Source organism: Capra hircus, chromosome 10 (genome assembly GCF_001704415.2).
Source record: "Capra hircus breed San Clemente chromosome 10, ASM170441v1, whole genome shotgun sequence".
NCBI lineage: Eukaryota > Metazoa > Chordata > Mammalia > Artiodactyla > Bovidae > Capra > Capra hircus.
Genome location: NC_030817.1, coordinates 86,270,429 through 86,290,907, shown reverse-complemented (window position 1 = coordinate 86,290,907; position 20,479 = coordinate 86,270,429). Strand labels below are relative to the sequence as shown.

Here is a 20,479-nt window from a genome sequence, read left to right as displayed (position 1 = left end):
GTGAAACAACTTGACAGAAGAAAATGTTGGTGGATATCTCAGATATTTTGAAGGCTCTAATTACCTCCAAATATGTTCATTTTAAGTCATTCTTATCAATAAATTCTACTGGCAGAAATAAATCAGACATTGTTCCTGAAAGAAAGTCAATAGTATTTAGGCTTTTCACAGAGAAATCCACTCTCTGGTTCATTTGATTTAGTAGATTTTTGTATTGTGGTTTCCACCTTCATGTAGAGTTTCCCATCATAACTATCACAAGAGTCCTTTACTTATTCTTGGTCAGGCTCCTGTCTCCGCTTCTTTTTCTCCTGAGCAGACATTTTAAACCTTGGCCATGCTTAAACAATATTCCCTCTCTTTCAATACACTGTCAGTGTAAGAAAACTGGTGCTATATGACGTCTCTTAATTGTCCATTTCTTCCTTAATGTCACCGTAACTTTATTCGTACTTATCCTTCAATCGTACTTATTCTCTTCAATCTCAGGAGGAAATGTCCCTTTTCCTGCCCCGTATTAATCTATTGATTCATTCATCTCATTCAAGAAATTGTTTAAGAGTCTACTATGTCCCAGGCACAGGAGAACATGGTATTAAGCAAAACATATGCTGTTTCTGCATCCTTGAGAAGTTTGCAGTCTAATGGGAAAGACAAAATTAAATGATTGCGCAAATCACTAATGAATTACAGTTGTGACATGTGTCTTAAAGAAGAAAGACAGGGAACCCTGGAGGTGACAGCAGGATAACATAGTCCTCTGGTGCTGTGATGTTTAAGGCAAGATGATAAGGATGAGGAAGAATTAAACCCCAAGATAGGAGGAGAATGTATCAAGAGACAAGGCTAGGGGGGTTGGAGTGGAGAGGGCAAAGGAGGAAAGTGGCCAGAGAGGTAGCCATGGAGTGAGTTCTTACAGGTGATATAAAGGTAATGACAGGAAACCCTTAAAGGATTTTTAAGCAGAGCAGTATGACCGGATATGGGCAATGAAAAGATCACTTAGACTGAACTGAGGGGGGCTAAGCTGATATAAGTGAGCCCGTTAGAAACCCAGTTGTACAGAGATGTTGTCTTAAACTGGAGTAATAATGATGAAAATAGAAGTTGATGTTTTGAGAGATGTTGAAGGGGAGAATGGTGATTATGTGTGGGGAGCGAAGAAAAAGAAATGAAGGAGTTCTGGGTTTCTTACCAAGCACCAGCTTACATGATAGTGCCATTTACTCAGATGGAAAACTGCGTTGAAAAGATCAGGTTGCAGGAGCAAGATCAGAGTCCATCCTTGGACTTTTGGCATTTTAGATACCTATGAGGCAATCAGATGGAGATGCTCACAAACAGTATTATGAGGCCCTTGTGCTCACTTGTCTGCTCTCTGTCCTGTATTTTCAGTTCCTTCCTCTCCACCGGATCTTTCTGTCAACCTTCACTGTCAAGTCTTTTTCATCCTTTAAATAATACAAGAGCAAGGTACTCTCTAGGAACCTGTGTTCCTCCTATTCTCATCCTAGTTTCCTCAAAGAGTAGTGGACACTTCCCTTTCTACCTCCTCACGGCAAACCATTGTGAACTTTTAACTCCCATCATCCCACTGAAACTACTCTTGCAGATATCACAAGTGACAATTTGATTGCCGAATTTAAAGTTTGTTTTTTCAATATATAACTTAGGTATTTTTGCTACATTTCGTGCTAACAACTTTCCCCTTGAAATTCTTGTCTCTCTTCTCAGTCACTTGCCTTCAATGGATTCTCTTAAGGGAAGCATCCTAAATGTTTGTTTTCCCTGGGTTTTTGTCCTTGGTCCACTTCTCTACATACTTTTTGCTAGAGATTATCACATTCACCTTTGTGGTTTAAGTTAGCACCAACTCCCAAACAAATATTTTCATTCCAGGCCTTCCCCTGAATTTCAAGTGTAGATACATGTAGCTGTCTTCACTGAAACATACCACTGTTTCCTTTAATTCAAGGAGTGAAAATTCACAAGTTCTATCAGACATAAACCCTAAATATTTCTCAACTCTTGTCAAATTTTCTCTCCCTACCATCACTGACCTCATTTAAGCTCTTATATCCTAAGTTTATTTCAAAAACCTATTCTTGAATTATTTATTCCTTTTCTTTCTTGGCACCCCCTTTTCCTATCTCTCTTCTGATAGCAATCTAAATGATTAATATGACTTAACCTTACCTGGAGAAGGCAATGGCACCCCACTCCAGCACTCTTGCCTGGAAAATGCCATGGACAGAGGAGCCTGGTGGGCTGCAGTCCATGGGGTCACGAAGAGTCGGACACAGCTGAGCGACTTCACTTTGATGCATTGAAGAAGGAAATGGCAACCCACTCCAGTGTTCCTGCCTGGAGAATCCCAGGGACAGGGGAGCCTGGTGGGCTGCTGTCTATGGGGTCACGCAGAGTCGGACACGACTGAAGCGAGTTAGCAGCGGCAGCAGCAGCAACCTTATCTGTTTTTTTGCAATCCATGGCTTGCTAACACCAATGGAATAAAAACTAACTTTGAGGGCTTCCCTCCTGGCTCAGTGGTAAAGAATCCACCTGCCAATGCAGGAGACATGGGTTCAAAGCCTGATCCCAAGTGGGAGGATCCCACATGCCGTGGGGCAGCTAAGCCTGGACGCCGCAACCACTAAAGCCTGCACACCTAGAGCCTGTGCTCCTCAACAAGAGAAGCCCATACACCACAACCAAAGAAAAGCCGGTGCAGCAACAAAGACTCAGCACAGCCAAGAATAAATAGAAATTTAAAAATGAAAAACAACTAACTTTGTTAGGATGATGTAAACGTATAGCTTTCCTTGGTGTGGCATCTGTTTATTACTTTCGGTTGTCATGTGTATTCACTCCTCTCTCATTCTTTATATTCCAGAAATAATGAATTCTTTCTTTTCCTCAGTGCTGTGTCAGTATTGTTCTCTGTGACTCGAACTTCCCTGTTACCTCCTTTGCCTGATTCTAGTTGTCCTGCATGTTTCACTTTTTCCCGGAGGCATCTCAGAACCCCCAGAGTTGATGCATTGAGTTTCAGCCAGTTTCCATTACAGTGCATTAGAGATGCTCTCAACTAAGTATCTTTGCTCCCATCTAGACTATGAATTCCTTTAGGCAGGAATTTAATCTTACCTTTCTTTGAATTCCTCATGCTTAGCTCAGGGTCTGGCACATAGTAGACCCTAAGACTTCTGTTAAGTAAACTGATGAGAAGAGATCGTGAGTGAAAGGTCACATCTCTGTGCCTCTTGTTTTCTTGTTTATAAAATGGACATGTTGGACGTGGTTAATATGTTCAGTTGTTTCTAGCTTTAAAAGTCTAAAAGGGATAGAATTTTTTTTTAAACCTATAACAGCACTAATAGAACCATCTGTGATGATGGAAATGCTCTGCATCAGCACTGTCCTGTCCCGTGTGGTAGCCACCAGTGCCATGACTGTGCTGAGCACTTGAAACGTGGTACTGCAGCTGAGGAACTGAATGTTACATTTGGTTAAATTTAAATATAACCACATGTGACTAGTGGCCAGCTCTCATAGCACAAGACAACAGGGATTTTCAAAGATTAATTTTTAATGTGGCTAACTGTAACTTTATTATGGGTCATAAAGGAAATACTGTTACTGCTGCAGCTCACAGTGACACAAGAAAACTTTAACTCCTGGAAGACTTATCACATGTTGGTTGATGCAGCAGGATAAATATCATGTCTTGTTTTTACCTTTCATTCCCATGCCCACAAATGATGAATACTTTACTTAGTCTTTCCTCCATACTTTCTTCTGAAATTTAACATAGTGATTCCCATCCCCTATCTTTCTTCTTCAATATTTTGGTTGTATTTATCAAAGTTTACAAGCAGTAAAAATTAACCTTTTTAAGTGTACATTCTGAGTTTGACAGGCATATGCAATCATGAACCACATGTTACAATGAAAACATGTAACATTCTTCACCCCAGAAAGTTCCTCTGTGGACCTTCACAGTTCCTCTCATTTCTTCTCCCCTACTTCCCATAACCATTAATATGATTTCTGTCTCTGTAGTTTTTCCCTTTCCAGAATTTCAGATATTTGAAATCCTACAACATGTAGCCTTTTAAAAAAAAATTATTTTTTATTGAAGGCTACCCTGCTTGCTCAGATGGTAAAGAATCTGCCTGCCATGCAAGAGACCTGGGTTTAATCCCTGGGTTGGGAAGATCCCCTGGAAAAGGGAATGGCAACCCACTCCAGTATTCTTTCTTGGAGAATCCCACGGGCAGAGGAGCCTGGTGGGCTACAGTCCATGGGGTCGCAAAGAGTCAGACACGACTGAGCGACTAACACACACACACTTTATTGAAGTATAATTGCTTTACAGTGTTGAATTAGTTTCTAGTGTACAATGAAGTAAAACAACTATACATATACATACATCCTCCCCTTTTTTTTTATTTCCTTCCTATTTAAATCATCACAGAGCGTTGAGTAGAGTTCCCTGAGCTATGCAATTGATTCTCATTAGTTCTCTATTTTATATATAATATCAATAGTGTATATATGTTAATCCCAATTCATCCCACCCCCTGCCTTTCATTTCTGATTTCTTTCACATAGTATAATCCTTTTAGGTTCATTTGTGTAGTTTGAGCTCTTTATTACTGAGTAATGTTCCATTTATTGGTACTGTAATTTCTTTATCCATTTGTCAGTTGATGGACATTTAGATCGTTCCCAGTTTTTTGTTATGAATAAAGTTGCTGGAAACATTTACATTTTGCATATGAATATTTCAGTTTTGTGAACATATGTTTTCATTTCTGTTGGGTAAGTACTCAGGACTAGGATTGCTGGGTCACATGATAAATGTATGGAAAAGAGATTGGCAGTTTCTTATGAAGTGCATGTTCCATTTTTGCATTCTGTCCAAAAAGATTTGAAATTTTTAGTTTTTCCCCATTCTCACTAGCAGTAGGTATTGCCAGGCTGCTTTGATTTTGCTATTCTGATTACTGTGTAGGTGATGTGTCATTTGTGGTTTTAATTTGTGCTTTTCTAATGACTAATGATGTTAAACATCTTTTCATGTGCCTATTTGCCATCCTTCCAGCTTTGATGAAATGTCTCTTCAAATTTTTCCCATTTCTTTTATAGTTTATGCTTCTTGTATACTATGAAATCTTTGCCAAATCCAAGATCACAAACATTTTACTTCTAGAAGTTTTATTGTTTTAGTTTAGGTCTGCAGTTTGTTTTACATTATTTTTGGCCGTGCTGGGTCTTTGTTGCTGCATGCAGGCTTTCTGTAGGTGCAGCGAGCAGGAGCTGCGCTCTAGTTGCAGTGCATGGGCTTCTCATTGCAGTGGCTTCTCTTGTTGTAGAGCACAGACTCATGGCACATGTGGGCTCTTCCCAGACCAGGGATCAAACCCAGGCCCCCTGCGTTAGCAGGTGGATTCTTAACCACTAGATCACCAGGGAAGCCCCTACACTTTATCAGAAATTAAGGTAAACTTATAGGTTCATTTTCTTCCCATATAGATACCCAGTTGTTCCATAACATTTGTCAAAAATACTAATTTTTCCTCCATTTAATTACCTTGGCACCTTTGTCAAAAACCAATTGATGATAGGTATATAAATTTATTTCTGGACTCCCTCATTATCTTCCATTGACCTATTTGTCTATCTTTATACCAATAGCACAGTCTTACTAATTAAAGCTTGATAGTAATTCTTGAAATCGGGTAGTCCTCTACCTTTTTCTTTTTCAGAATTGTTTTGACTAAATATAGTATATAAAAAGGTAATGGATAGTGATCAAATAGTTTATACAGGAATATTAGGGTCATTAAATATTTTTTAAAATCTGTCATTATAATTCACCTCAACAAACTAAACAGAAAACAAATCATATGATCATCACCATAGATTCAGTAAAAGCTTTGGTCACTTTTTCAATATCCTTTCATGATTAAATTCAGCAAAGTAGAGACAAGGGGGTTGTTTAATGTATGAAAGGGTATTTTATAAGAAGCCTTTAGCTAATATCATATTAAATGGTAAAAACTTCACCCCTAAGATTGAAAATAAGGCAAGAATATCTTTCTTAATACGTCTGTTCAGCATTGCCCTTGAGATTCTAGCCAGCACAATAATGCAAGAAAAAAGAAACTGATTAGAAATGAATAATAATAATTGTCTTTATTTGAAGATGACATCATTGTGTAGGGAAAAAAATCCCAAAGAATCTACCCAAAAAAAAAGCTACTTGAGCCAATGTGTGAATTTATATGGTCAGTTTATAAACATTGTAACATCAAAAAAATGAAGTACTTAGGGATATATTATGCAAAATACGTGCAAGATTTGTATGCTGAAAACTATAAAACACTGGTAAGAGTAACTAAAACAGGACTTGAATATCAGAGAGATACATCATGTTAATGGGTCAGAACACTCAGTATTGTTACTGGAGAGATGTCATTTCTCTCCAGTTTGATCTGTAGGTTAAATTCAATTCAATCAAGATCCTCAAAAAGTATCTTTACATGAAAGGATTGATTGAATCTATAATGGCAAAGGTGAAAAAGCAAAGCTTTTCGTAAAAGAAAGTGACAAACTGATTCTAAAGTAATTTCAGAAAAATCTTTCAGCTCTGAAAGAAAATGAACATGCAAATCATATTTTATTTTGTTGCAATAGCTAATATTTTTCCCTCCCTCCCACCTTTCTCCCCATCCACACAATAGCTAATATTTATTGAGAATAATGTTATTTTAAAGCATTTGTTTGTATTAACTCATTTAATTCTTAAAACAATGCTATGAGCTATTAGTATTGTTCTCATTTACAACATGATGAAACTGAGGCACAGAAAAGTGACTAAGGCTGAATTATAACCTAGGCTGGCTCTAGATTCTTTGCTCTGAACCACTGCCTCAGGTTGCCTCTCCTTTTTCATTTCTTTTCAGAGTACTAACACTGAACTTCATATAGACAAAACCTAAAGTCAGTTACTGTTCCCATTGCTGTTTGTCTTGCTGTGTGGGTATTAAGAGGGGTGGTTGTAAAATGGTTAGTAATCACATTTATCATATGGCAGTTGTCACCTTTAAGCAGATACTATTCATTAAATGTATCTTAAGAAAGGATTAAGATTGGGTCTATAATGGCAAAAGCATGTTTTTCATAGTTTACTTATATAATTAATTAGCATAAGTGATGTGATAACTATTTTCCAGACAAAATCCATGGATTGTATGCCTTTTTAGATGTGATAGCCTACAAGTTAAGTAGACATTAAATTTTCAGAATTTCCAGGCCATAAAATTACTTTTTAGTATGTCATCAGAATCACATCTGGAACTTTTTATTAAAAAACTACTCATTTGTATCCCTCTTCTCCATTTTGATTCATTGGGCAATTATAAATTAGAAAGCTCTGTAGGTAGTTCTGACGTGCATCTTAGTTGAGATCCACTAGTTAGTTTATGGAGACAGTTGTATAGAGTATCTAAGATTTGGACCACTTCAAAAAAAAAATCCAGACTATACGCTCATCAAGCTTAATAAAGGCAGGATTCTTAATTCTTATAAATGGCTATTAGTTCAATAGACATCTGTTCTGAAATTCTTCTTTATCCAAGTACTTTTCCCTTTTCTTCTTTCTGTGTATTTATGCATATCTGTGCTTCTACCCATCTGTCAGTCAACTGTCTGGTCACAATCAGTTGTGCCTCAGGTCTGAAATTCTGTGATTAACTATGTCCACAACTACTCCGCTTGGTCCCCCTTACACAAATAGACTTTAAAGTTACTGTGAAACAGTTTCTAAAATTATTTGAATATTACATTTAGGTATATCCTGGCTCACTTTGTGTTAAAGTTTAATTGAAGTTCTAGGGTTTTCAGAAGTAACCTGAATGTTGCTGGTTTGCAGATGAGAAGTATAAAGATCCTTGTTGTATTAGACTGACCAAGAGTAACAGAATAGCTTTAAAAGTAAAATTACCAGTGCTGCCTCTCTTAAGAACCACAGGAAATTTGAACTGAGAAGACTTAGAGATTATTTAGTGTGGGTTGTTATTTTCCAAGAAGTTAATCTCAGAGAGGAGGATTGACTTGCCCAGGATAGTGTAACTAATCAGGTTATGGGTAAATAAATATAAAACTCAAATAATTATATGGTTTTTAAAAAGGCAGTTGAACTTTTTTCTTTTTACAGTATGAAATTAGAATTACAATAAATATTTTTATTATCTGAGCTTTGTAAAAATTTATACATGTTTTATAGTTTTTATTAGTTTCTTTTAAAATAATATTGTCATAGTTTAAAAGGAAGAAGATATTTATCCAGTTTCTTAGAGTTGCAAAAGAAGGGTCTGCCATCAGTTGACTATGGTAAACTACTTGTATAAATTCCCTTTATGTTAGTGCAGTGCAACTTCTGTTTTGTCGATGAGAAATAGGAAGCTTACAGGAAGTGTAGTCAGTCTATAGATAGGTATACGGTCATTTTCCTTCCTTTGCTTATTGTAGAGATTATAAACTATAAATTTGTTTTTTTCATTCAGTTGATTGGAAAATAATTGAGCAGATTATTCTTTAGTGCCATTTTTTTAAGTTCCTCATTCTTTTTCTTGTGTTGCATCAATGATACATCTTAACTTCTTTTGTTTGTTTTTTCTTTGATGAATGTCAGTTAAAGAGAAGTTGACTGCAGATCCAGACAGTGAAATAGCTACAACCAGCCTGAGGGTTTCTCTACTATGTCCAGTAAGTGCTAACTAATATTTGCTCTCCAGGAGGTTTAATACACATTTTCTTTTTTTTATTAAGTATTTCTAGTATTTAACAAATTCTGTTACGTTGAAACATACCCACTTGTTAAGAGTTTATGAAAAGTAAAAGATATTATGTAGTCTTAGGATTTGAAATGTAAACAAGTTTATGTCTATAAAATTTTTCTACTCTTAGTTATATTTAAATATTATGGTTATTAGATGACTGTCTCTCAGACTTAAGTGTAAAATCTCCAAATGAGGCATGTTTATCATTTCAATGTATTTATTGAAATTTCATTTTATTAAATAGTATGCTTCTGAATAAAAATCTGGCCATGATTACTCATACATTTAGCTTAACCACTTTGTCAGCAATGACTATAATAAGAATTTAAAACTATTGTTTAATAATAATTGAATAATTATTGAATTATTACTGAATAATTGAATTGGTATGCATATAAAAATCAACTAGACATATTTTTAAACCAGAAAATGAGATCAGTTTCATTCATTTGTATAAAATAAATATAATGCCTAAGTGAAAACTGGTAGTGAATGTTTCCAAAAATGCGTTGTTAAGGTTTGCTTTTTAACTAATTTGATATTAGGTCTACCAGTAGTAGGAATGGTAGTTGAATGATGCTTTCATACAAAAATACGTGAAAAACTAAAAGTAAGTTACATTTTGATTGCCTTTTGTAATCATATTTAAATTGGGGAGAAAATAAGAAAAATAAGAGGACTCAGCTATTTCCTCATTTGCTGGGATTGTTCAGGCAAGTCTGATATTGAAGGCTTTTAATACTAAAATCCTACTAATCTAAGATTAATTTATTCTTAAACAAAAATTGTTTTATTTGTCTTATATCTTAGTCTCTTATAATTTATAAAACCTCAACACAAGTGTGAAAAATACACCTCAACGCAAAAAGTAATGAAAAAGTCTGTAGCTCAAGAATTAGTTTATAATACAATGTGTTGCATAGCTTAAAAAAAAAAAAACTTTTGTTAAGAGAACTTCTCTTCACTATTAAGCATCTGTAAAAAAAAATACAGTGAAATTAAGAAAAACCACCAAACCTATTATTTTGTATATAACCTTCTATCTTTTTTTCCCTTACTATGGCCAGTCATTTTTATAGGGAAAATATTTTGACTCCAGGATTTTCCTGTTTGTTTGGGTTTTGGGTTTGTTTGTTTTTTTTTTTTTTTGCCATGCCACATGGTTCCCCAACCAGGGATCAAACCTGTGCCCCCCTGCACTGAAAAGGCAGAGTTTTAACCCCTGGACTGCCAGGGAAGTCCCTGTATAATTATTTTAAATTCTTTCCCACATATATGATTCAGTAGTTGAGAGAACTGAAGGGAGAAATAGACAGCAACACAATAATATTAATAGTAGTAGACTTTGATACCCTACTTTTGGTTATTGATAGAACAACCAGACAGAAGATCAGTAAGTAAGCAAAGAGCTTAATCAACACTGTATGTCAGTTGGACCTAACAGATATGCTGCACCCATCAAAGAAGAATATACATTCTTCTCAAGGGCACACAGAACACTCTGTAAGATAGAGCATGGGTTAGGCTACAAAACAAGTCCTAACAAATCTAAGATTAAAATCATATACAGTATCTTCTTTGATCACAATGTGATGAAACTAGGAATCAGTAACAGGGAAAAAAAACAGGAAAATCCACAAACATGTGGAAATTTAATAATACATTCTTAACCGATGAATCAAAAAAAGAGGTCACAGGGAATTTAGAAAATATTTGAAGACGAAAATAAAAATACGGTATACCAAAATTTACAAGATGCAGCAGAAGAGTAGGAGGAGGAAAGTTTACAGCAGTAAATGCTTACATTGAAAAAGAAAGAACTCAAATCAACAACCTAATCTTGTACCTCAAGAAACTAGAAAAACAAACTAAAGCCGAAGTCAGCACACAGAAAGAAATACAGATTAGAAAGGAGATAAATAAAATAGAGACGAGAAAAAGAGTCCAAAAAAAATCACGAGACTAAGAGTTGGTTTTTGAAAGATCAACAAAATTGACAAGCCCTTAGCTAAACTAAGAAAAAAGAGGAAAGATTCAGATAGCTCAAATTAGAAATAAAAGAAGAGACATTATAACAGATGTCACAGAAATTAAAAGGATTATGAGACTGTTATGCCAACAAATTAGATAACCTAGAAGAAGTAGATAAATTCCTGCAATCATATGACCTACCAAGACTGAATCATGGAGAAATCTGAACAGACTTGTAACTAGTGAAGAGATTGAAGGAACAATGAAAAACCTCCCAACAAAGAAAAGCCTGGGACCCCTTGACTTCAGTGGAGAATCCTACCAAATGTTTAAAGAATTAACACCAAGCCTTTTCCCAAACTCATTCTTTGAGGATAGTGTTGCTGCTGCTAAGTCACTTCAGTCGTGTCCAACTCTGTGCGACCCCATAGATGGCAGCCCACCAGGCTCCCCCGTCCCTGGGATTCTCCAGGCAAGAACACTGGAGTGGGTTGCCATTTCCTTCCGATCCCCAAAACCACACAAAGACACAAGACAAGACAAAATGAAACAAACAAACTAGAAAACTGCATACCAGTATCCCTGATGGAACAAAAACTTTCAACAAAATTCTAGCAAACTGAATTCACCAGTGCATTAGAATAATCATACACCAGACCAAGTGGAATTCATTGCTGGAATTGTAAGACTGGTTCAGCATACAAAAATAAATCATTGTAATAGAGCACATTAACAAAGTGGAGAACAAAACCCACATCTCAATCAGTATAGAAAAAAATTACAAAAGCATTTAATAAAATTCAACACCCTTTCATGATAAAAAATACTCAGCAAACTAGAAATAGAAAGATGCTTCCTCAACATATGAAAAGCCCACAATGAGCATTATACTCAGTGTGGAAAGACTTCTTGAAAGCTGTTCCTCCAAGGTAAAGAACAAGACAAGGATGCCCATTTGCACCACTGCTGTTCAATATAGTACTGGAAGTTCTAGCCAGAACAATTGGGCTGGTGGTAGATTGGAAAGGAACAGTGAAATAACTTCTGTTTTCAGATGACATGATCTTTTATGTAGAAAACTCCCCTTAAGATTCCTCAAACCAACAAAAAACGTGTTAGAACTAACAAAGTTATAGTCAAAATCAACACAAAGTAGCAGTCAAATGTTAGTGGCCTTTTGGGCTTCCCTGGTGGCTCAGTGGAAAGAATCCACCTGCTAGTGTAGGAGACACAGTTTGGATTCCTGATCCAGGAAGATCCTACATGCTGCAGAGCAACTCGGCCTGTGTGCCACAGCTGTCGAGCCCGTGCTCTAACGCCTGGAGCCACAACTACTGAAGCCTGTAGAGCGAGTGCTCCACAAGAGAAGCAACAGCAATGGAAACCCCGCATGCTGCAGCAAAGAGCAGCCCCCACTCACCCCAGCTAGAGAAAGCCCATGCAGCAGCAAAGATCCAGCACAGCCAAAAATAAATAACTAGAACTTTAAAAAGTTAGTTGTCTTTCTGAAAAGGAACTAGGTGACCAAACTGAAAAGGAAACAAAGAAAGAAAGAAAGTGAAGTCGCTCAGTCGTATCCGACTGTTTGTGACCCCATGACTGTAGCCCACCAGGCTCTGCCATCCATGGGATTTTCCAGGCAAGAGTGCTGGAGTGGGTTGCCATTTCCTTCTCCAGGGGATCTTCCCAACCCAGGAATCAAACCTGGGTCTCCCGCATTGTAGGCAGACGCTTTACCGTCTGAGCCTCCCATTTACTATACCATCAAAAAGGGTAAAATATTTAGGAATAAACTCAACCAAGGAGATTAAAAACTGTAAAACATTGCAAAAATTCAGAGAAAATAGAAATAAACGAACATCCTATAATTATGGACTAGAAAACTTAACATTGTTAAAATGTCCATACTACCAAAGTGATCTACAGATTCATTGTTGTTCCTGTCAAATCCATTGGCATGTTTTACAGAAATTAAGAAAAAAAAATCCTAAAATTTCTATGGAATCTCAAGGGACTTTGAGTAACCAAAGCAACTTTAATGACAACAGAGTTTGAGCTCTTCCATTCCCTAATTTCAAAACATGCTAGAAAGCAGTAGTAATTAAGATGGTATAGTATTGGCATAATGATATTAATAGATAATATAGACCAGTGGCCCAAAATCAAATTCTTATAGCATATATGATCAAATACCTAGGAATGCCAATACTGCATAATAGGAAAAAGTCTCTAAAGAAATGGCATTGGGAAAACTGGATATTCATATGCAGAATAATGAAGTTGAACCCTCAAAATTAACTCACAATGGATTTAAGATCTAAACTGTAATAACCTTAATTGTTCCATTCCGAAAAGAAACATGGGGGAAAAGCTTCAGTTGAATTTGGCAAGCAACCCAACAGAAAAAAAAAAAAAAAAAAAAAAAAACCTGATTAAAAATAAGCAAAGGACTGAATAGACCTTTCTCCAAAGAAGATACATAGATGGCCAACAGCACAGGGAAAGATGTTCAACACTGCTAATCATTAAGGAAATGCATATCAAAAGCACAGATGAGATAATCACTTCATGCCCATCAGGATAGCTCCAATCGAAAAAAACAGAAGATAACAAGTGTCAGTAAGTGTGCCACAGATACTGGAACCCTTGTGCACTCTTGATGGGAATATAAAATGCTGTAGCCATTATGGAAAACAGTATGGAGGTACCTCAGAAAGTTAAAATGATATGTGATCCATCAATTCATATATCTAAAAGAATTCAAAGATCTCAAAGAAATAATTTGCATAACCACATTCATCACAGCGTTATTCACAGTAGCCAAGAGGTGGAGGCAACCCAAATGTCCATCAAGAGGTGAACAAATAAAATATGACATATTATGTATGCAACATGAAAAAAAGGAAATCCTGTCATATGGTACAAGGTGGATAAACCTTGATAATATTACAATAAGCAAAATAAACTAATCACAAAAGCATAAATACCATATGATTCCACTCATGAAGTATCTAAAGTAGTGAAAATCATGGAAACAGAAAATAGAAAGACAGTTACTATGGGCTGGGGGGAGGGTTTCAGTGGTGCTAGATGAAAAAGTTCTAGAGATGTGTCGTACAGTAGTGTGAACATAGTATTATTGAATTGTACACTTTAAGATGGGTAAGATGGTAGATTTAATGTTAAATTTTTTTGTACAATAAAAGTTATTGACTGGAGGGACCTGGGGTGGATTCTTAAGTTAATCAGACGTTATAATAGACTATGGTGTAAAGGAATGTGGTATTTTTTAACATTTAGAAAAATGGTTCACAGTCCAGGTTAGTGAAGGGTAAGAAGACAGTTTTTTTAAGTTGTATACCTATCATACCCTCTTTCTTCCAAACACCTATTTATCCACCCTCCCCTTTGACATGATTTATTGCCACCCCGTTCCATTATAAAATACCAGTTTAGAGAATATGAGAAATTTAGGAATGTGCATAAGCTTCATTTTCCATTTAAATCACTGGAAAGGGTCTTGTTTTTTTGCATTCTCATTTTAAAAGTGTTTACAGTTGTGCTAATATATATGATGTTTATATTTAACATTTAGATGAAGCTTTTATTTGTATAAAAAAGCACTACAATATAAATCTTGATGTTCTTATTTATAGAACTAGTTTTGAATTTCATAGTTCAGGTGATCTTTGTATTACAAAATGCTAATCATGTTTTGCTCCTTGTACCTCTTAATTTAATGGGCCAACTTTTAAGTTTTTCTTTCCATATCCCCTTTTTTATTTTCAGCAACTATAGCAATTCATTTTAAATTGACTTATACTTTCAAAATTCAGATTGTAGGAAAAACAACTCTCTCTATATATAATCCATAATTATAATACTTTTATGGATTTCTATTTGACCTAAGAAACAATGCCTTTACAATTATTCTGGAACAGTAATGCTTATATTTTAGGTAGGTTTTTACTCTAAAAAGTAAAACTTTTTAATGACAACTCATCTATATATCAAATTTATAGAATAATAAAAGAGATTTGTTCTCTTTGAAATATGTAAATATGATGTCTGACTGTGCATTTGAATTGCCCTGTTGTGATATACACAGCTCAAAATAAATGAGTTTCTGTTTGTGTGCTGTTTAGCTAAAGGCAATGAAAATAATTAAAAATGCTTTTGTTCTTTGGGAATTTTTTAGTTCTTATTTATTAAAAATAGAACTGGAAGAATATTTGTGAACCTGCTTTGTGAGGTACTCCCTAGACCTGTAAACTCAAATGCAAATCACTTGGAGTTGACAGAAGAAAAGGAAAAAGAAACTCTTTGAAGATTTATTCATGAAATACTTATGATAATGATGAAAAAGTTGTAAAAGTCCCAATTTCACACTGTTGTTTTCTTTTTACAAGGGAAAAGTACATATATTGTTGATGTTTTTTAGAGTCCTTTTGGTATAAGCTGGTTTGAACTTATATCTAAGTAGGGTATTTCTTTTTTTCTTGCAGTATCCTCAATTACTATTATGTTATAATAAGATTAGGGCTTTAGAAAACTTATTTGGGAGTTGTTTTCAAAGTGTTTATTTGCAAATGATGCAAATATCCATCCCATCCCATATAGGGAAAAGGGGTTTATAATTACAAGATGAAAATGTTCAAAGCTCAATTTCCTCTCTGAAGTTAGAGAATTCAGTGTCCACTCTTAGATAAGTATTTAGAATTTAGTGATTGTTTTTAAAAGTCAGGAATATGAGGGTTATCACGTAACAATTACTCTGTAATTCTTTGAAACAAGACATTTGTGTGACAGCTAATAAATTGCATTTCAAATTGAACTTCTTTCTTGTACCTGTTTATACATGTCCTTCCTGTGCCATTCATGTAGCAGTGTTCCTTAAAAATTCTGTAGGTAAACTTGTCAGTGTGGCTGATCATAAGGGCTTGAGAGTTGCTCTCCCAATGAAAAGATGAACTGACAGCTGGGAATTTAGGGCTAAAGGTATGTGAGATGATGGTCTTTGGAGAATAATTGCTTTTCAGAATATAAGTTCTACAGCCTTTGCTTGGATTCTGAAACAGTCTTTGTATCTTATCTTCTTATCCACTGTCTTCATAAACTGTCAGAAGTAGCCTACTAGTTATGCAGTTACCTGAACCACGGCTGTGATCGCTGTATTCATCTATGATCTCTCTACTTAGTTTTAAGGCAGTGGTAAATATACCTACTCAGAAATTTGCACCTCCCAGATAAGTTAAGGCCTGAACTTTAGACATAAAAATTTAATTTAGCACCACCAACTAGATTGTTTTGGGAAAATATTTCTAGATTAATGTGGTATGTCTTGGCGTAGGTGATTTTTTTGTTATGAGAGCTAGTTCTGTTTATGTGTATGCCTTTTCATCAGGTACGTAGGTAAATCAAATCATAAAAATTAAATAGAAGTGTAGAAGGGAAGTAACGGAATTGTTTAATACTGTGTGAGCATAGAAGAGAAGACTGACTAGGCTGAGGTTTCAGTGGGTCTCCTACTAGCTCATAAAGTGATTTCAAGTAAATGTGTTTCTGTACTTTAATTAATAATGGGGGGCATATATTGAGTACTTACTATGTGTTAGACCCTGTACAATGAATATAATTTAGACCCCCAGTCTTATGGTATAGATGCTATTTTTATCCCCATTTTATAAAACTAAGTCTCAGAGAGACTAAATAACATCCAAAATTCACAGCCTAAGTGAATGGTGCCTCCTAGAAACTATCCAGCATGCACAGCTGAAGCCTGATCAGTACACAGGACCATCTTCCTGCTGTATATGTAGCAGGTACATTTCCTAGTGCTGAAGATAAAGAGATGAGCCAGATGTGTTTCTTGGAGGAGAAACACATAAATAAATAGCATGATCATATGCAGGGTGGAGTTGGGAGCACAGAGGAGGAAGCTGTCAGTTTTCTCTGTATCCTCTGTATCCTGTTCATACTTCTGATATTATACACTGGCATTTCTCCTTTCTCAAGATGATGGCACATTCTGGGTCCTTGTTTGTTCTTTATCACTATATCCTGTTGAAGTAAGGGGGAAATCATGTTCTATCAAAGATAGAAAGAGAGGCCCAGCAAGGGTTAAGCGCCTTTCCTAGAGGCACAGTAAGTCACTGGTGCCAGAACAATAATTTAGGACCCCAAATGACAGTTTCCTTGGTAGACTAGGAAATTGCACATTTCCCTGAAATTCAAAGCCAAGAATCTTTTTTTTTTCCTATTTAACTTTTATACTTTTAAAACCTTTATGTTTTTCAAGCTCACAAGTATGTTTGAAAATCTTTTCCTAATATTTAGTGAAAAAAAATATGGTAATTGAAAGTAGGTGACTTCTATACTATATGGGGCACTATGACCTCTGGGGACCCTGCAGTGGTTATCTGGCTGAACTGTATGAAGTGTCCTCCATGCAAGGAGGTGGTGACATGGTAGCTCCCTGGGCAGGTCTTGGGACAGCTTTTCTGCTTGGGCCAAAGCTAGCAGTTCAGACCAGATGAAGCAGATCTCATTGTTCATAGGACAGACTCGACCTGTGTCAGCAGAAGCACTGTTTGCAGGGCAAGAAGAGCAAGTCTCATAACATAACAGAGATGCTAGAGGTCCAGAGGTGTTTGCTGAATTGCCTGTGATGGTACCCATTGAGGGAGGAGAGTGCGAACAACTGGCTTTGCTCAGAGCTGCCATTTGGCAGTTATGCCAAACACGGGAGTGCTTATTCTGTTTTGACCTGTGAATTACTCTCATTCAGAGATCAGGGTGATTGTATCTTGAGCATTTAGAGGCATCCATTTTTCCTTTTCCCAGTACCTGGTAAAGTGGTTCTTTTCTGGATTCGGGACTACCCTAAGAATTTGGTTAAAAGCATTCTCTGGAAAGGAGAAGGCAATGGCACCCCACTCCAGTACTCTTGCTTAGAAAATCCCATGGATGAAGGAGCCTGATAGGCTGCAGTCCATGAAGTCGCTAAGAGTTGGACACGACTGAGCGACTTCACTTTCACTTTTCACTTTGATGCATTGGAGAAGGAAATGGCAACCCACTCCAATGTTCTTGCCTGGAGAATCCCAGGGACAGTGGAGCCTGATGGGCTGCCGTCTGTGGGGTCGCACAGAGTCGGACACGACTGAAGCAACTTAGCATTCTCTGGAAAAATGCACACACTTGTAAGATTTTTGTGTGTAATTTCAAGGGATTCATGGTCCTTTCCCCTAAAAGTGGATCTGTAAGCTGTGAATTGAGGGTAAATAACCTCTGCTGTAGATTTTCCATAGTCTCTGTATTTTAATATCCAAAGAAATAATAGTAATTTTTAACCTGTAGATGTTTCACAGGAAGTGTGTTGAAAGTAGACACAATATGCTTTAAATCAAAATACATGCACATTGTGTTTGTTTCAGGAAAAACTTTTAACAACAGTTGTCTAATATTTAACTTTTGTCTCCCTCTTTTAAAGCTTGGTAAAATGCGGCTGACAATTCCATGTCGGGCCCTTACATGTTCTCATCTGCAGTGTTTTGATGCAACTCTTTATATTCAGATGAATGAGAAAAAACCAACTTGGGTTTGTCCTGTCTGTGATAAGAAGGCCCCATATGAACACCTTATTATTGATGGGTATGTCACTTTAAAGTTTTTCCTTGTACTTCATAGTAACCATCTATTAAAGTTTTGTTACCCATCAGGTTTGGGATTAAAATTCTATAGATAGTGGTTTCTGAGTTATATATTTGTAGGATATTCATGACTGTAGAAATTATATTTTTTCTAAGAAATTAATATTGTGAACATTTTCCCTTTTTAACTATGTCTTCTTGTTTAAAAGATACATGCCTCACTGTCAGTGCCTCCTGACATTTACCATTTTAAAGGACCAGTGGTTCTGAGCAGGGTATAGCTTACATCTTTTCCTAACGTGAATCCATCTGTCCCTAGACATGCAGACCTTTCTAGGGGAAGAATGAAAGAATTGTGAAACTCTGGTTCACCTAAGCTGACCAAAAGTTGGGCTGTTTTTGAAGATTTTCTGGTGCTTCATTTACTATATGGGTCTACTCCCTGCTGTGTGGGCTCCTAAAAGTGATCAACACACTGAATAGCAGCTTTCTTTGTTTCTGTTTCCCCTAAAATACTTGTCTTTGTCTTTCTTCTCCATCTACAGCATCACAACAGTTATTTCTTTTTTTCCTGACATTGCAGTGTTTTATCTGTCCTTCCACACATCTTCAAATATCTTTTTAAATTTTCTCCTATTCTCTAGCCTCCCTTTTTTTTCCTTTTTCCCTCTGAACAAAAATAAATTGTGAAAAGAAAAAAATATATTCTTGATATTTCCTGTGCGCTCTAGCAAAATGCTTAATGTATCTTATCTATAGTATTTGAGGAAACAAAGGAGCCAGAAGGTATAACATAAGGAATGGAATACATTTAGCAATACAGGTGTAACCCAGAGCTTGAAAAATGCCAAACCAATCATATGAGGGAAAGTAAATGTGTAACTTAAATGTTTTATGTTTAATTTTTCAGAGATGTCAGTGATGACTAATAAATTGAATAATATTTTACCAACTCTGTATATTACATAACTTTAGATGCCCCCATCAGTTGGGATTTTTCTTTCTTATTATAATATCCACACATACACACACACTCCTAAAGAAAAATTGGAAAATGCAGGAAAATAAAAAGATGTATTATTTTCTGATTTTTATTTTCCCATAATTGTGATTATACAATATCAGTATTTTTTATCCTTTGGTTTCGTTTAACATAACCTAAGAATTTGATCATTCATGTCACACATTTTGGCAAATCTCATTTTTTAGTATCTGCATGGTATTTATCAAGGAGTTCTATCTTTCAGTATATATTTTTACATGTATTTCTACAGTTATCGAATAAGATGTGCTTATTGTAGGCAATTTGGATTATGTTGAAAAGTTTAAAGAAAAAGAATAAATATCTTCCATGTTACCTCTCAGAGATAACCACTGTTTATATACCACTCACACACAGAATTTTGTCTTTGAAATACAGAGTTTTCTTTCTTTGTCCTGTTCCCACTTGCTGTGAACATACACCCCCCCATGTTATTTTTTTTAAATCTCTGGAAACCTCATTTTTCAGTTATGTAATATTTTCTTGCTTAAACCTACCATAACAATAAGTAACTATTTTCCTATTTAGCCCTAGATTTTAAGAACAAATAATACCTTGTACTTTTCTCATTTATACTTGTACAAAAAATAGGTCTGAATGTTTTTTGAACAGTAATTCTAATAGGTCTTAATTTAGAATGTGATATTCAAAGGACAAATTGTTTTTTATAGCTTGTTTATGGAAATCCTAAAGTACTGTACAGATTGTGATGAAATACAGTTTAAGGAGGACGGCTCTTGGGCACCTATGAGATCAAAAAAGGAAGTACAGGAAGTTTCTGCCTCTTACAATGGAGTTGATGGTGAGTGTTAGTTTTCCAAAAGGATGGTGCAGTCTCCTTGCTCTTTTAAAGCCTGGTTTTCAATATTACAACTCAACTTTTTTAAAGAATATTCAGTAATTTATGGATAGCACAATAACTCTTATTAAATTATTGATTAAATGTTCAGAAGTAGTGAAGCTCT

At 35.8% G+C, this 20,479-nt stretch overlaps 1 protein-coding gene across 2 annotated transcripts in view; it reads left to right on the top strand.

The window, feature by feature from the left end:
- The window catches only part of PIAS1 (protein inhibitor of activated STAT 1), a 129,029-nt gene that overhangs the window by 96,077 nt on the left and 12,473 nt on the right, over nucleotides 1-20,479 (top strand). For both annotated transcript variants that reach the window (XM_018053602.1, XM_018053601.1), the window contains exons 8-10: nucleotides 8,702-8,775; nucleotides 18,313-18,473; nucleotides 20,186-20,316. In XM_018053602.1, the coding sequence (XP_017909091.1) occupies nucleotides 8,702-8,775; nucleotides 18,313-18,473; nucleotides 20,186-20,316 (366 nt within the window). The remainder of the gene's footprint in view (nucleotides 1-8,701; nucleotides 8,776-18,312; nucleotides 18,474-20,185; nucleotides 20,317-20,479) is intronic.